The sequence below is a fragment of the Salvelinus namaycush genome, chromosome 1 (genome assembly GCF_016432855.1).
Source record: "Salvelinus namaycush isolate Seneca chromosome 1, SaNama_1.0, whole genome shotgun sequence".
Lineage (NCBI taxonomy): Eukaryota > Metazoa > Chordata > Actinopteri > Salmoniformes > Salmonidae > Salvelinus > Salvelinus namaycush.
This window is the reverse complement of record NC_052307.1, coordinates 60,019,233-60,037,299: the sequence shown is the minus strand read 5'-3', so window position 1 is coordinate 60,037,299 and position 18,067 is coordinate 60,019,233. Positions and strand designations below refer to the sequence as shown.

The following is an 18,067-nucleotide window of genomic DNA, read 5'->3' as shown; positions in this document are numbered from 1 at the left end:
CCTAATGACCTCGCTATCTTCCTCTCTTCGGGCTACTAATGTATAGCTCTGGATACTAACACAGAGTGCTCTGAGGCCTCAGCCACAGTTGTTATTTACAATATGAAAAAGGTCTTATCTTTACATGTCCTTTTCAAAGACCTGTAGTCCCAATAATGCGCCAATTAGCTGCTCTGTGGTGGTGTCGTTTTTGTCCTTCAGTCACCACCATGCCTTTATGTCCACATGAAGCTATGACACCAGAGATCCTTAACAAGAGAAGAGCATCGCTGGCCTCTTCTTCTGTTCAACAGCATCTACAGAAGGATGAAGACACACTAACCCTTCACACACAAACACAAAGCCTTTGGTGTGTATACCCACGGCCTTGCGACCGTGTGGCTATTGGGGATGTCTTTTATGAGGAGGTCTAATCAGCTCATATTTGGTTGTGCTTAGGGAGAAGTAGACTAGTTGAAACAGACTATAAATAGACTCCTCGGTAGATATAGACTAGACTCTCTGTGTATAGGCTAAGAGTTCCCTGCTCTATAATGAGGGTCTATGGGAGGAGATCTGGTGTGTTTTGGTGGCCCTACCATAGATCAGTAGTGAGTCTATGGGAGGAGATCTGGTGTGTTTTGGTGGCCCTACCATAGATCAGTAGTGAGTCTATGGGGGGAGATCTGGTGTGTTTTGGTGGCCCTACCATAGATCAGTAGTAAGTCTATGGGAGGAGATCTGGTGTGTTTTGGTGGCCCTACCATAGATCAGTAGTGAGTCTATGGGAGGAGATCTGGTGTGTTTTGGTGGCCCTACCATAGATCAGTAGTGAGTCTATGGGAGGAGATCTGGTGTGTTTTGGTGGCCCTACCATAGATCAGTAGTGAGTCTATGGGAGGAGATCTGGTGTGTTTTGGTGGCCCTACCATAGATCAGCAGTGAGTGTGTCTGACGCTGCTGCTACCTGCGCCATGTCCCTGTATGACAGGTTTAATGACACCCATCCATCTAACTTTATTTAGCATAGTGTGCACTGCGCCCGCTCCAGCAAATCCATCAATATAACTGTATTTAGGACAGACGGCGCCTCTCAATAAGGTGCATCACCGTCAAGCGGCTAGAGGAAGCATGGTTCAGACAAGCCACATACAGCGAGGAACCAAATCCAATTGTAAAACACATTACAGATGTTATAGGGAAAGGGGTTTTACTTGAGCTGAAAAACTGGGTTGTACTTGATCTGAATGACAGAGAGGTGACAGTGACTCACATTGGCCCTGTACCGTAGACTGATAGGATGAGTAAAACACAGAGTGAATCTCCTTCTAGCCAGGAAGACAACAAGCGAATTACCATGGTGACTATCAGTATCAGAGGGTCCAGTCTTAGATAAGTACAGCACCCTGGAATGAGATGCAGATATCACCTCTGGGCTGAGACAGTTGGTGTGCTTGTGTGCGTGTATGCTATGCTGCGTGTCATTGGTTCTTCACCCTCAGCCTCTCATTTACTGCGAAGTGTGTGGGAGAAGCCTGGCTGCCCCCAGCCCTGAGACAGTGAGGGTGAGTGATGCGTGTGGGAGGAGCCTGGCTGCCCCCAGCCCTGAGACAGTGAGGGTGAGTGATGCGTGTGGGAGGAGCCTGGCTGCCCCCAGCCCTGAGACAGTGAGGGTGAGTGATGCGTGTGGGAGGAGCCTGGCTGCCCCCAGCCCTGAGACAGTGAGGGTGAGTGATGCGTGTGGGAGGAGCCTGGCTGCCCCCAGCCCTGAGACAGTGAGGGTGAGTGATGCGTGTGCTTACGCAGAAGCTGCCGTGTCCCACCGTTTATGGGCTAATGCGTTAAAAGAAGAAAATGGGATGCAGTGCCAGGAGAAGACAGAGTACAGTATAGAGCATCAATACAAGCCCCCCCCCCCCCCCCCCCCGTGAGATCAACATGCGCCACAGACCAGCAGAGTAATGCAGCGGTCAGGGTGGAGTGTAGGAGGGTCTAGGGCCAATAAAACAGCACATCTGCATTCAAATGCTATCTCTAGAGTCCCTGCGCCTAAAATGCTATTTCAGGTTGCCTATTTAAAGCATGTTGAAGCAGTGACTCTCCACGCTGGATTTGCATCATATACCATCTGCGTGATTTATGGCCACCATTACCATTATACTGGTTTACTGGGAGGAGAGGAGAGGAGCAAGAGGTTTGAGTGCTAGAACAACGGGTGCCCTCCCTGCCTGATGATCCCATGAGCCTGAGGGGGCCCAGAGGGTTTGAGGTGGTGGGGGTGGAATGGATGGGAGGTGGGGGTGGAGGTGGGGGTGGTGGGTGGGGGAGTGTTGGGGGGACAATAATATTATAACATGGAAGTTCAATGGAGCCTCACATCATTGAAGGCTGGAGGTTTGAGAGTGCTGGGGAGCGACGTGTGTCTCTCTTCTGGCACCGTTAACTCTGTCATATCAATGAATCAGGACAGCTCATTCCATCCAATCCAGGGGAAACATACAGTACCAGTCAAAAGTTTGGACAATCCCACTCATTCAAGGGTTTTTCTTTAATTTTACAATGTTCTACATTGTAAAATAATAGTGAAGACATCAAAACTATGAAATAACACATAGAATCATCAAGGCTTAGGGTGGCTACTTTGAAGAATCTCAAATATTGTAACGGCTTTCTTCCATAGGTGAAGGAGAGGACCAAAGTGCAGCGCGGCTAGTGTTCAACATGTTTAATACAAGAACAAGTGAAACACTACAAACAACATACAAAATAACAAATGTGCAAAACCGATACAGACCAATCTGGTGCAGAACACAAACACAGAGACAGGTAACATACATCCACAAAATCCCAACACAAAACAAGCCTCCTATATATGATTCTCAATCAGGGACAACGATTACCATCTGCCTCTGATTGAGAACCATATTAGGCTGGACATAGAAACAGACAAACTAGACACACAACATAGAATTCCCACCCAGCTCACGTCCTGACCAACTAAACACATACAAAACAACAGAAAACAGGTCAGGAACGTGACAGAACCCCCCCCCCTCAAGGTGCGAACTCCGGGCGCACCCCTAAAACTCAAGGGGAGGGTCTGGGTGGGCATCTGTCCGCGGTGGCGGCTCCGGCGCAGGACGAGGACACCACTCCACCACTGTCTTTGTCCCCCTCCTTAGCGTCCTTTGAGTGGCGACCCTCGCCCACGACCTTGGCCTAAGAATCCTCCCCAAGGCCCCCACATGATTTAGGAGGTAGCTCAGGACAGAGAGGTAGCTCAGGACAGAGAGGTAGCTCAGGACAGAGAGGTAGCTCAGGACAGAGAGGTAGCTCAGGACAGAGAGGTAGCTCAGGACAGAGGGGCAGCTCCGGACTGAGTGGCAGCTCCGGACTGAGTGGCAGCTCCGGACTGGAGGGCAGCTCATGACTGGAGGGCAGCTCATGACTGGAGGGCAGCTCATGACTGGAGGGCAGCTCATGACTGGAGGGCAGCTCATGACTGGAGGGCAGCTCATGACTGGAGGGCAGCTCATGACTGGAGGGCAGCTCATGACTGTAGGGCAGCTCATGACTGTAGGGCAGCTCTGGCAGCTCCTGACTGGCTGGCGTCTCTGGCAGTTCCTGACTGGCTGGCGTCTCTGGCAGCTCCTGACTGGCTGGCGTCTCTGGCAGCTCCTGACTGGCTGGCGTCTCTGGCAGCTCCTGACTGGCTGGCGTCTCTGGCAGCTCCTGACTGGCTGGCGTCTCTGGCAGCTCCTGACTGGCTGGCGTCTCTGGCAGCTCCTGACTGGCTGGCGTCTCTGGCAGCTCCTGACTGGCTGGCGTCTCTGGCAGCTCCTGACTGACGGACGGCTCTAGCGGCTCCTGACTGACGGGCGGCTCTAATGGCTCGGGACAGACGGGCGGCTCTAATGGCTCGTGGCAGACGGATGACTCAGATGGCGCTGGGCAGACAGATGGCTCAGATGGCGCTGGGCAGACGGATGGCTCAGACGGCGCTGGGCAGACGGATGGCTCAGACGGCGCTGGGCAGACAGATGGCTCAGACGGCGCTGGGCAGACGGATGGCTCAGACGGCGCTGGGCAGGCAGGCAGCTCAGACGGCGCTGGGCAGGCAGGCAGTGCAGGCGGCGTTGAGCAGACGGCCGACTCTGACCTGCTGAGGCGCACAGTAGGCCTGGTGCGTGGTGCCGGAACTGGAGGTACCGGGCTGAGGGCACGCACCTCAGGGCGAGTGCGGGGAGGAGGAACAGGGCTCTGGAGATGCACTGGAAGCCTGGTGCGTGGTGTAGGCACTGGTGGTACTGGTCTGGGGCGGGAAGGTGGCGCCGGATATACCGGACTGTGAAGGAGGACACGCGCTCTTGAGCACCGAGCCTCTCCAACCCTACCAGGTTGAATGGTCCCCGTAGCCCTGCCAGTGCGGCGAGGTGGAATAACCCGCACTGGGCTATGCAGGCGAACCGGGGACACCACCTGTAAGGCTGGTGCCATGTACGCCGGCCCGAGGAGACGTACTGGAGGCCAGATACGTTGGGCCGGCTTCATGACATCCGGCTCGATGCCCAACCTAGCCCTCCCAGTGCGGCAAGGTGGAATAGCCCGCACTGGGCTAAGCACGCGTACTGGGGACACCGTGCGCTTTACCGCATAACACGGTGTCTGACCAGTACGACGCCCTCTCACTCCACGGTAAGCCCGGGGAGTTGGCTCAGGTATCCAACCCGGCTTCGCCACACTCCCCTTTAGCCCCCCCCCCAAGAAATTTTTGGGTGAGCCTCTCGGGTTTCCAGCCACTCTGCCTTGCAAGCGCCTCATAATGCCGCCTCTCCGCTTTTGATGCCTCCAGCTCCGCTTTGGGACGGCGACACTCCTCTGGCTCTGCCCAGGGTCCTTCTCCGTCCAGAATCTCCTCCCATGTCCATTCCTCCTTGTACCGCTGCTGCTGTTGCTGCTGCCCGTTGCCACGCTGCTTGGTCCGGGTTTGGTGGGTGTTTCTGTAACGGCTTTCTTCCATAGGTGAAGGAGAGGACCAAAGTGCAGCGCGGCTAGTGTTCAACATGTTTAATACAAGAACAAGTGAAACACTACAAACAACATACAAAATAACAAATGTGCAAAACCGATACAGACCTATCTGGTGCAGAACACAAACACAGAGACAGGTAACATACACCCACAAAATCCCAACACAAAACAAGCCTCCTATATATGATTCTCAATCAGGGACAACGATTACCATCTGCCTCTGATTGAGAACCATATTAGGCTGGACATAGAAACAGACAAACTAGACACACAACATAGAATTCCCACCCAGCTCACGTCCTGACCAACTAAACACATACAAAACAACAGAAAACAGGTCAGGAACGTGACAAATATAAAATGTATTTTGATTTGTTTAACCTTTTTGGTTACTACATGATTCCATATGTGTTGTTTCATAGTTTTGATGTCTTCACTATTATTCTACAATGTAGAAAATAGTAAAAAATAAAGAAAAACCCTTGAATGAGTAGGTGTGTCCAAACTTTTGGCTGGTACTGTACATCACAGAGACACTGTATAACCCGTGAAGTGCCTTATCATATCATATAGGTGGAATTTGATATTTTACTGCCCATGTAGTTGTCACATAAATGTGTTTTGACTGTTAAATCAAATCAAGCCCAAGAGCTCTCTCCATCTGGGCTATTTCCATTATTGACTATCTGTTGGTCTGTATCTGTGTCCAACAGTCTATGTGAAATTGTTGGATCACATTTGACATTGAGCAGGTTTTGTGGTATTTGGTGGAACGCCATAAAAAGCCCTTTGGGCTCTTCCAGGAATCTGAGGGTCGAGAGGAGTCCCTGCCTGGCTGAGATAAAATGAGAGGTTTGACCCACTCTGCAACTGTGTCATATTAGAGGGTCTGTGGGAACTCGCTGATTTCTTCTCCATATCACTTTCTCAGTGTTCACACTCCTGTGGTGATTGTCATTGTGAAACCAGCTGCATCCAAGCATCACGTTCCTCTCCCCCTGCACTCCTTAATGGATGGATCTCTCAGCCTGTCCTCTCTCAGCCTTCTATCCCCGTAATTAGATCTGCTTAATTTACACTGTGGCTCCGTGCTGGGAACGGACGATCTGTTATAATGTCTTAGGGTTTCTGAACACTTGCCAGAGTAACACTCTATGAGGAATCATAAAAAGGGTTATAAAAACAAGTCTACTGCTGACTGGAGAGCCGCTACTGCCTGCCTTCTGTCACACTGACCTACCGCTGATCAACCTGTGTGTGTGTGTGTTTGTGTTTTATATAGCCACGTTTATACTCACCCTCCTAGCCGTGTTGTGCTGTTGTGTATAAATACTGCATGTGTCTCTCGTCTATGTGTTTCTGTGTGGCCGGGCTGTGTGTCAGTGTGGATTTGTAGCAGGCTGTGTTCCTGTGATGGCGGCGGGCAGTGTGGAGGAGAGTGGAGGTGTGGGCCTCTCTCTCTCTTTCTCTCTCTCTCTTTCTCTCTCTCTTTCTTTTTCTGTCTCTCTCTCTCTCTCTCTCTCTCTCTCTCTCTCTCTCGCTCTCTCGCTCTCTCTCTCTATGTGCAGCCCGCCATGTTGTGGTCGTGTCTGCGGGGACACACAACAGCCAGATCAGGAGACATGATGACTACTTGGCACAGCTGCAACAGAAAGGAAGCTCTTTAAGGAGGTGATCGTTCCCTCTTTTTTTTACTCATTGTTTTCTTTGCCCACTCTCTTTTTGCCTCGGTGTCCTCTGTGTGCCTGTGACAGCGTTGGCCATGGACTGCGCACAAACAGCAGCGTGTAATCGGTGTATGTGTGCGTACTTGCTTGTGAATACATGTGTGAAAAGAAAGGGAGCTGCTTTAATCACATCAGGGATGTGCTCAGTCCTCTCTCTCTGTTTCTGTACATGGTGTTCTGTTCACAAAGCTCCCTTGGCTGACTGTTCCAATACACCTATATGTATCACCACCTCCACACTGCCTCCAGGCTCCCCTTAAATCAATGCTCTACACAGGAGCCTCTGCTGACACTCGTACAGTCTTATAGTGCTCTAGATTACAGTGGCCACTGCTTATATTTATATAATAGCCAAGTTATCGTTATTCATTGTGTATTTATTCCTTGTGTAATAATTGTTTGATTATTTTTCGATTTGCCTCTCTGCATTTTTGGGAAGGGCTCGTAGGTAAGCATTTCAATGTTAGTCTACACCTGTTGTTTTCGAAGCATGTGACAAATACAATTTGATTTGATTTTGATTTGATTATTATGATATAGGGTATACTAGTTACAGTAAATGAGGGGCTCTGCTCAGAGCTGTGCTGCTGGATATGGTCATTTTAAGGTAAAGCCACTGGGGGTTGACAGTGTTTTAATCCCAGAGCCTGTCACTGGGACGTGATTCTCATAAACTGTAAAAGAAAAATATGGACAAAGCCATTGATGACGTCACCCCATTGTTTCCTATGAGAATGCTTAGTGGCGCATTTGAAGATCAGGAAGTGTCATTTCAGCCTGTCACCATTTTGCTACATGGAAGAGTTTTTGGAAACATCGCATGCGCAGTTTGAGCTACTCTAGAAAGTGACGTTGCAGGCTAGCTCAGTGCTGCCTCCTGTCATGGAGTAGCTTAAATTGTAGGCCGACCGAGGTACTGCAGGCTGCCATTAGCAACTAAATGATCCCTTTAACTCCATCTGTGTGTGGTTTTAAAGTAATTGGTTCAAGGACATACATCTGATGAAATAAAAGCAATTATTGGTATCATGATTGTGTTCAATGTTTTTTTATATACCCACGAATATTGACCACGAAGATCGCCAATTGGAGGAGGTTAGGCAAATCTCTTTATGGCCACACAAGGTTGCTAATCACAGGTGAGGATATTTTAGTTGGGTCCTTGAGAGAGGCAATAATCCTAAAATGCCTCAGTTAAAAATGAGCTGTTTAAATGTATAATGTGTCTGGGATAACAAAAGAGAATCTGACTGCTTGTACAGTACATTTACCATGCTGAATAAGAGTGTCAGAGGCAAAGTAATAATATAATTTTAGTACTGGTGGTAATTAAGAAATATTAGGCTACTAAAATATGTGTAGGGCTTTACAGGAGGATTATTTATTCCTGTCCTTTATTGTATGTAACCTCTGAAGAGCAAGCAGCCAGGGGTGTAGGAATTCTAAATGAGCTTGGTAAAATTTTAATCAGAACGGTGGTCTCTATACATCCATTTGGATACTTTAGGAGTCTTGACAGGGAATGCAGCATTTCTCATTAGAGCTTAGACTGAAACGCAACTTATTAAATGTTAATTGACGACACGGTGCAGCGCGGGCTTACAGTGCTCCAGCAAGATTTCAGTACATCTTCGTCTTCTTCCTCACTCCTACACGTTTCCAGAAGGCCATCAATGTGACATGTTTTTCCCTCTCTAGGCCTCATTTCAGTTCAGAATTTCTTCTCTTTTTACTAACTCCATCCCTCCGCCTTTGTTTTTCGGGGAATTGGGGCTAACAAAAACAACACGCTACAAAAACGACTGTGTGAAGGCTGATCCGCTCCGGACATAGCGAGCTTTCTGTGGGATCCGTAGAGCCGCGCGGGGTTCTAGCTTAGCTTAAATACATTTACCAGTTGAAAAAGAACAGAGGAACAGAGCAAGGAGGGGGTCTAGGCCTCTTGTTATGCTAAGAGTGTTCAGATAAGTCCTGCTTGGTCCAAGTTAATTATGGTTGACATTTAAATAAGTGCACTTGTCTTGAAGATGGTGGGAGAGCTGAGAAAAAGACAGGCCTCTCTCTAATTGAGTTTGTGTTGCGTGCCCCACCCCCACATCACAGCACCAAGCACACATCACTGCTTTGTTCCACAGGGAGCTGATATGTGAAATGCAGCTGCTGAATGAGGAAGCACACATTATGGATGTATCTGCACAGGTGTTTTTGTGGATTCTGCCATGTTCTCTTCCAGAGATTACGTTGTTTGAAGCATAAACCTACAGTATGTTCTGTTATTTACAGACCTATATCCATCCTGCCCTGCCTTTCTAAAGTCTTCGAAAGCCAAGTGAACAAACAGATCACCGACCATCTCGAATCCCACCGTACCTTCTCCGCTATGCAGTCCGGTTTCCGAGCTGGTCACGGGTGCACCTCAGCCACACTCAAGGTCCTAAACGATATCATAACCACCATCGATAAAAAACAGCACTGTGCAGCCGTCTTCATCGACCTAGCCAAGGCTTTCGACTCTGTCAATCACCGTATTCTTATCGGCAGACTCAACAGCCTTGGTTTCTCTAATGACTGCCTTGCCTGGTTCACTAACTACTTCTCAGATAGAGTTCAGTGTGTCAAATCGGAGGACCTGTTGTCCGGACCTCTGGCAGTCTCTATGGGGGTGCCACAGGGTTCAATTCTCGGGCCGACTCTTTTCTCTGTATAAATCAACGATGTCGCTCTTGCTGCGGGTGATTCTTTGATCCACCTCTACGCAGACGACACCATTCTGTATACATCTGGTCCTTCTTTGGACACTGTGTTAACAAACCTCCAAACAAGCTTCAATGCCATACAACACTCCTTACGTGGCCTCCAACTGCTTTTAAATACTAGTAAAACTAAATGCATGCTCTTCAACCGATCGCTGCCCGCACCTGCCCGCCCGTCCAGCATCACTACTCTGGACGGTTCTGACTTAGAATATGTGGACAACTATAAATACCTAAGTGTCTGGCTAGACTGTAAACTCTCCTTCCAGACTCATATTAAGCATCTCCAATCCAAAATTAAATCTAGAATCAGCTTCCTATTTCGCAACAAGGCCTCCTTCACTCATGCTGCCAAACATACCCTCGTAAAACTGAATCCTGCCGATCCTTGACTTCAGCGATGTCATTTACAAAATAGCCTCCAACACTCTCCTCAGCAAATTGGATGCAGTCTATCATAGTGCCATCCGTTTTGTCACCAAAGCCCCATATACTACCCACCATTGCGACCTGTATGCTCTCGTTGGCTGGTCCTCGCTACATATTCGGCGCCAAACCCACTGGCTCCAGGTCATTTATAAGTCTTTGCTAGGTAAAGCTCCGCCTTATCTCAGCTCACTGGTCACCATAGCAGCACCCACCCGTAGCACGCGCTCCAGCAGGTATATTTCACTGTCATCCCCAAAGCCAACACCTCCTTTGGCCACCTTTCCTTCCAGTTCTCTGCTGCCAATGGCTGGAACGAATTGCAAAAATCACTGAAGTTGGAGACTTATATCTCCCTCACTAACTTCAAGCATTGGCTGTCAGAGCAGCTTACCGAATGCTGCAGCTGTACACAGGCCATCTGTAAATAGCCCATCCAACCAACTACCTACCTCATCCCCATATATATATATATATTATTATTATTTATTTAATTTATTATTTTTATTTTTTCTGCTCTTTTGCACACCAGTATTTCTTCTTGCACATCCTCATCTGCACATATATCACTCCAGTGTTAAATGCTAAATTGTAATTACGTCGCCACTATGGCCTATTTATTGCCTTACCTCCTTACTTCATTTGCACACACTGTATACAGATTTTCTATTGTGTTATTGACTGTACATTTGTTTATCCCATGTGTAACTCTGTGTTGTTGTTTTTGTCTCACTGCTTTGCTTCATCTTGGCCAGGTCACAGTTGTAAATGAGAACTTGTTCTCAACTGGCCTACCTGGTTAAATAGAGGTGAAATAAAAAAACATATATTTTACATGTATGAAGCGAGATTGCCCCAAATGTCAATTTACACCTATGGAGATCAACAAATTCACTGTGGCTATGTATGTTGTCATTCTGGGGAGGTTTGCTTCACACTGATACAGTATGTGTTAACAATTGGAGTGAGCCAGACTGGACTGTCAGTTCCATTAAGTAAGGTTGTGTCACACCCAGACCATAGTTTGCTTTGTATGTTTCTATGTCTATTTAAAAAGAGTTGTCTAAATTCAATTAAATTGTCCATGTTACATTGTTACACACAAGGATATACCATGACATTTGAAAAGCTTAATTTAATAAAACAACAAACTTTAGAATGTAGTGTTTATGTACGGTGCACTCAGCTACTGCTGTTTCAGACCTCACGTGGCTTTGACAGTACATTGTTTACAGTTGCACACTGGAAATGTAGTCTACAGTTTTGAGAACGCACAAAGTGATTGTTTTATTTTTAAGCTCATTTTCTCTCTCATGGGCAATGGGTTATGGGTTGCGTTTTACATGAAAAGGCATTCTACTATCCTAGCGCATGTAGCCCAGACAACGGTGTGCTATTTCCCCCGCATTCAAGTAGTGATTAACCTACAGGCGGTCCACAAGACTGACACTAATCAATGCAAAACACTCGCCAGAAAACGTTTTTGTGAACAGAATCAGTTCAATGATGGCAAACATCAGACTCCTCCTTCACTTCTGCTGTTAGCCTAGGCTACTGTTAACTTAGTCTGCTGTTAGCCTAGTCTGCTGTTAGCCTAGGCAGCTGTTAGCTTAGTCTGCTGTTAGCCCAGTCTGCTGTTAGCCTAGGCTACTGTTAGCTTAGTCTGTTATTAGCCTAGTCTGCTGTTAGCCTAGGCTACTGTTAGCTTAGTCTGTTATTAGCCTAGTCTGCTGTTAGAATAGCACCCTGAGAACAACTGCGTGCTGTCTGTTGTTGTTACATTTTGTGAAATTATAGCATTATTTCAAATTCCCCTTCCTCCCCTACATCACTGTCCTCTCCCACCTGGCCCTTTCCTCCCCTACATCACTGTCCTCTCCCACCTGGCCCCTTCCTCCCCTACATCACTGTCCTCTCCCACCTGGCCCTTTCCTCCCCTACATCACTGTCCTCTCCCACCTGGCACTTTCCTCCCCTACATCACTGTCCTCTCCCACCTGGCCTTTCCTCCCCTACATTACTGTCCTCTCCCACCTGGCCCTTTCCTTCCCTACATCACTGTCCTCTTCCACCTGGCCCTTTCCTTGCCTACATCACTGTCCTCTCCCACCTGGCCCTTTCCTTCCCTACATCACTGTCCTCTCCCACCTGGCCCTTTCCTCCCCTACATCACTGTCCTCTCCCACCTGGCCCCTTCCTCCCCTACATCACTGTCCTCTCCCACCTGGCCCTTTCCTCCCCTACATCACTGTCCTCTCCCACCTGGCACTTTCCTCCCCTACATCACTGTCCTCTCCCACCTGGCCTTTCCTCCCCTACATTACTGTCCTCTCCCACCTGGCCCTTTCCTTCCCTACATCACTGTCCTCTTCCACCTGGCCCTTTCCTTGCCTACATCACTGTCCTCTCCCACCTGGCCCTTTCCTTCCCTACATCACTGTCCTCTCCCACCTGGCCCTTTCCTTACCTACATCACTGTCCTCTCCCACCTGGCCCTTTCCTTCCCTACATCACTGTTCTCTTCCACCTGGCCCTTTCCTTCCCTACATCACTGTCCTCTTCTACCTGGCCCTTTCCTTACCTACATCACTGTCCTCTTCTACCTGGCCCTTTCCTTACCTACATCACTGTCCTCTCCCACCTGGCCCCTTCCTTCCCTACATCACTGTCCTCTCCCACCTGGCCCTTTCCTTCCCTACATCACTGTCCTCTCCCACCTGGCCCTTTCCTTCCCTACATCACTGTCCTCTCCCACCTGGCCCTTTCCTTCCCTACATCACTGTCCTCTCCCACCTGGCCCTTTCCTTCCCTACATCACTGTCCTCTACCACCTGGCCCTTTCCTTACCTACATCACTGTCCTCTTCCACCTGGCCCCTTCCTCCCCTACATCACTGTCCTCTCCCACCTGGCCCTTTCCTTCCCTACATCACTGTCCTCTCCCACCTGGCCCTTTCCTTACCTACATCACTGTCCTCTTCCACCTGGCCCCTTCCTCCCCTACATCACTGTCCTCTCCCACCTGGCCCTTTCCTTCCCTACATCACTGTCCTCTCTCACCTGGCCCTTTCCTTACCTACATCACTGTCCTCTCCCACCTGGCCCTTTCCTTACCTACATCACTGTCCTCTCCCACCTGGCCCTTTCCTTCCCTACATCACTGTCCTCTCCCACCTGGCCCTTTCCTTCCCTACATCACTGTCCTCTTCCACCTGGCCCTTTCCTTGCCTACATCACTGTCCTCTCCCACCTGGCCCTTTCCTTCCCTACATCACTGTCCTCTCCCACCTGGCCCTTTCCTTCCCTACATCACTGTCCTCTTCCACCTGGCCCTTTCCTTACCTACATCACTGTCCTCTTCCACCTGGCCCTTTCCTTCCCTACATCACTGTCCTCTTCCACCTGGCCCCTTCCTCCCCTACATCACTGTCCTCTCCCACCTGGCCCTTTCCTTCCCTACATCACTGTCCTCTCCCACCTGGCCCTTTCCTTACCTACATCACTGTCCTCTTCCACCTGGCCCCTTCCTCCCCTACATCACTGTCCTCTCCCACCTGGCCCTTTCCTTCCCTACATCACTGTCCTCTCCCACCTGGCCCTTTCCTTACCTACATCACTGTCCTCTCCCACCTGGCCCTTTCCTTACCTACATCACTGTCCTCTCCCACCTGGCCCTTTCCTTCCCTACATCACTGTCCCCTTCACCTGGCCCTTTCCTTCCCTACATCACTGTCCTCTTCCACCTGGCCCTTTCCTTGCCTACATCACTGTCCTCTCCCACCTGGCCCTTTCCTTCCCTACATCACTGTCCTCTCCCACCTGGCCCTTTCCTTCCCTACATCACTGTCCTCTCCCACCTGGCCCTTCCCTACATCACTGTCCTCTTCCACCTGGCCCTTTCCTTCCCTACATCACTGTCCTCTCCCACCTGGCCCTTCCTTACATCACTGTCCTCTTCCACCTGGCCCTTTCCTTCCCTACATCACTGTCCTCTCCCACCTGGCCCCTTCCTTCCCTACATCACTGTCCTCTCCTACCTGGCCTTTCCTTCCCTACATCACTGTCCTCTTCCACCTGGCCCTTTCCTTACCTACATCACTGTCCTCTCCCACCTGGCCCTTTCCTTCCCTACATCACTGTCCTCTCCCACCTGGCCCTTTCCTTACCTACATCACTGTCCTCTTCCACCTGGCCCCTTCCTCCCCTACATCACTGTCCTCTCCCACCTGGCCCTTTCCTTCCCTACATCACTGTCCTCTTCCACCTGGCCCTTTCCTTACCTACATCACTGTCCTCTTTCACCTGGCCCTTTCCTTCCCTACATCACTGTCCTCTTCCACCTGGCCCCTTCCTTCCCTACATCACTGTCCTCTTCCACCTGACCCCTTCCTCCCCTACATCACTGTCCTCTTCCACCTGGCCCTTTCCTTACCTACATCACTGTCCTCTTCCACCTGGCCCCTTCCTCCCCTACATCACTGTCCTCTCCCACCTGGCCCTTTCCTTCCCTACATCACTGTCCTCTCCCACCTGGCCCTTTCCTTCCCTACATCACTGTCCTCTCCCACCTGGCCCCTTACTTCCCTACATCACTGTCCTCTCCCACCTGGCCCTTTCCTTCCCTACATCACTGTCCTCTCCCACCTGGCCCCTTCCTCCCCTACATCACAGTCCTCTTCCACCTGGCCCTTTCCTTCCCTACATCACTGTCCTCTCCCACCTGCTGGGAACAGTAAGGGAGCTAATTGGACATAATTTATCTAATTTATCTAGTTCAGGAAGTGAAGTGCCTGCCTGGGCCTGGCTGACTGTCTGGCTGATTGTCCGTTGTTTGGCCACATCACTACAGTACATCTGCAGCCCCGGCCTGGCCACTCACACTGTCATTACTCTCCCCCAGAACCCTACTGTATGTATATAAATGTCCCTCCCCACCTGATGGAGCACTCACTACAGTGGTTCAGTGTTTACTCTTTACTCTTTGTTGTCAGAGGTCTCTCTCTCTCTCTCTCTGAGCCCAGCTGTGTTTGTTAGCATAGCATAGGGGCGTCAGGTAGCCTAGTGGTTAGGGCATTGGACTAGTAACTGAAAGGTTGCAAAATCAAATCCCTGAGCTGACAAGGTAAAAATCTGTTGTTCTGCCCCTGAACACGGCAGTTAAACCACTGTTCCTAGGCTGTCATTGAAAATAAGAATTTGTTCTTAACTGACTTGCCTAGTTAAATAAAGGTAAAATAAAAAATTGGGTATGATCCGAAGCTAACTAGTAGCCTCTCATTTACTCAGTGTCACGGCTAACTAGGAACCTTTCATTTACTGTGTCACTGATGAGGGCCAGATTATCCAAACACAGGCTTTCCCCTAGAACTAGGGGTAATGATCACTAGGGTTTCCTGCACAGTGATTGCTGACAGCAGAACACAGGTAATTGCCTAACCACATGGCAGCTCCCTGCCCTAGTCAGACTGCTGTCTCGGCTGGTCATTTGGTTCATTTTATTGCAATGCGTCTGCTCAAGGTTAAGAGCTGCCCAGTGTTGCTTTAGATAAAGCCACTGGATTATGACTCATTCCACTGAAAGATGGAGCCATTATTTCCTTTTTTTAAATCTTATTTTTGGCCAATAAGTTAATTGCCTTCCAGTGCGGGAATGGGTATAAAAAGACGAATAAACTGTAGGTAATACCTCCCTGGTAATTGGTTATGATTAACTGGGTTGGTGTGCCACTGAGTTTAGGACAGTAATACACTGTTACTATACATGGCAGCAATATTTACTGTAGGCCTTTATGAAAGATGCTCTGGAAAAAAAGAAAATGTTGCATAGGTTTTCAAACATTGAATTGACCACTGCATCTCCCCTTTCTCTCCAGCGATGGCGGAGTTCCATGTCCAGCCGCGGTCAGTGCGTGCGGAGGAGGCGGGCGTTGGGCGGTTCCAGTGCCAGATTCACGGCCTGCCTGAGCCTGCCATCAGCTGGGAGAAAGATGGCCGCTCCGTGGACACTAAGGATGAGAGGTACAGTAAAGTAGGGTTCCTCTGTGTTAATCACCTCAGCTGTCCCTACCAACTACTGTAGGTCCACTGTACCTGCACACAAAACTCTGTCTGTCTAGAAGCAAATTCACTGTAGCAGCTTCACAACTTTCACTTAACTGTTACCCTGCCAAACCTCACCACCTGGAATCCAGTGTGCTGTTGCCTCCCTTGTGTCTGTTTGAAATGGAGTTTACGTTGCGTGTGTAAACACACTTAATTAAGCAAACAATGATCTACTCCCTTGATTCTCTTTTTTTTCTCTCCCTCTATCTCTCTCTTCTCCCCCCTCTCTCTTTTTCTCTCTTTCCCTTTCTTCCTCTGCCCTCCCTCCCCCACCCTCTCTCTCTCCCACCCTCCACCCATTCCTTCTCTCTGTCAGGTATACCCTGCTCCCCACTGGTGTCCTGCAGATCACAGGTCTGCGTCAGGAGGATAGTGGTGTGTTCTGCTGTGTGGCCCACAACAGTGCAGGAGTAAAGCACAGTGCCGGGGCTCGCCTCACCGTCTCAGGTCTCAATACTCCTACGTACATACATATGTACACACACACATACACACCTTCCCTGGATACACACCCACCGCACAAATATGTGGCCATGCATCATCTCACACAGCCTTACCGCCAAGATGCTCGCGCTGGAGATGATGTGCAACGCTAAAATCCAATTAAATGTTGCAATCCATAAAGCTCTCGCAAACTTACGCTTGCGTCACTCCCCCCTCCCCCTCTTCCCCACAGTCTCCCAGTCTTCTGTTTACAAAGAGCCCATGATCCTCGTGGGTCCTGAAAACCTCACTCTCACCGTTCACCAGACGGCCATCTTGGAATGTGTTGCCACAGGATATCCCCGCCCCATTGTGTCATGGAGCAGGCTTGGTAAGACCAAAACCCCGCTTTCTCTTTTACATCCAATCAAAGCTGCAGCCTTCAGGGTGCTGCACAGGCGTTAAACCCCCCTAGCCTTCAGGGCTATAGGACCCTTCTATCTTCCATAAGGTTCCGTGTTAGATTGCTTGTCTAGTTTGCAATCATCCGAAACCCGACTTGAAATACATCACTATAGCTGATAGAAAAACATGTCACAATAGTAGTATAGCTGAATTATATATACATTTACCTAAAGCACACAGGCAAAATACAGAGATTGAAGAGGACATTCTGTTAAACGGGACATTCTGATACAATAAGATACGGCGGCTTTGTGTGTGAAATTGGTCATGGCATGCTGCCTTCACAGCGTGTACGGAGACCATTGTTTCCCAGATGGTTGAAAGCCTATTTACCAGACATTATCTTGCTGACCTTGATATAAATGAAGGGAGGAAAAATGGAGTGTTCAGTGACTGCTTCTAATGTGGTACAGCACAGTGATTAAGTAGCCTACTGCTGCCCAGTGTGTATTTGTGTGTGTTTTTGTACGCACGTGCAGTTGTGTGGATGTGCATGTGCATTGATGTTTGTGTGTTTGCGGAAGTGTGCATGTATGTATGTGTGTCTGGGTTAGCTCGTCTCTGCATTGTGTACATACGTGTCGTATGTTCTTTTACGTAACGTCTAATGGAACATTCATCTTATGTACAAATGAAGTAGGGGGTTGCAGCCTATATGAGTCTTTGGGGGCTAAACACAATCTTATTTTTTGATGAACGCATTCTTTACTCTCCTGGTAGAGACGAACCACTAAAGTGAGTAAGTGACACACGGTGGGAGATTGCTTAGAGGTGTTCAGCCCAGGCACGATTCAGTCCCCACCACTTCACACGTTCCTCTTGGCTATCACTCAAACTCTGCCGCTACCAATTTTGGAATCAGATATTTGTTTTTCTAAGCTATTATCCAATCTGATTTGCTGTTCAAAATGTAAATTGCAGCCCCTCCCCAACCAGAGAGGAGCTATAATCAGATTGTGGATATTGCCTTGCACAATGTTGCTGTAATTAAATGCTGACAGGATGGGATTTCAGCAGGGGCGACATGCAACCATTATTTTAGAGGGGGCACAAAGTATGTTAAACACATGTTTTAAAAAAAAATCTGAAACAGCTTTTTCCTGCAATCTAGAGCCATAATCATTATGTCTAATTTTATGTAAAAAAAAAAGATATAAAATCA

General features: G+C 48.8%; 1 protein-coding gene across 1 annotated transcript in view; it reads left to right on the top strand.

Annotated features, from left to right (window-relative positions):
- The window catches only part of LOC120052410 (immunoglobulin superfamily DCC subclass member 3-like), a 93,347-nt gene that overhangs the window by 48,027 nt on the left and 27,253 nt on the right, over positions 1–18,067 (top strand). Inside the window, exons 4-6 of the mRNA XM_038999297.1 lie at positions 15,789–15,933; positions 16,334–16,464; positions 16,694–16,831. Coding sequence (XP_038855225.1) covers positions 15,789–15,933; positions 16,334–16,464; positions 16,694–16,831 — 414 coding nt within the window. The remainder of the gene's footprint in view (positions 1–15,788; positions 15,934–16,333; positions 16,465–16,693; positions 16,832–18,067) is intronic.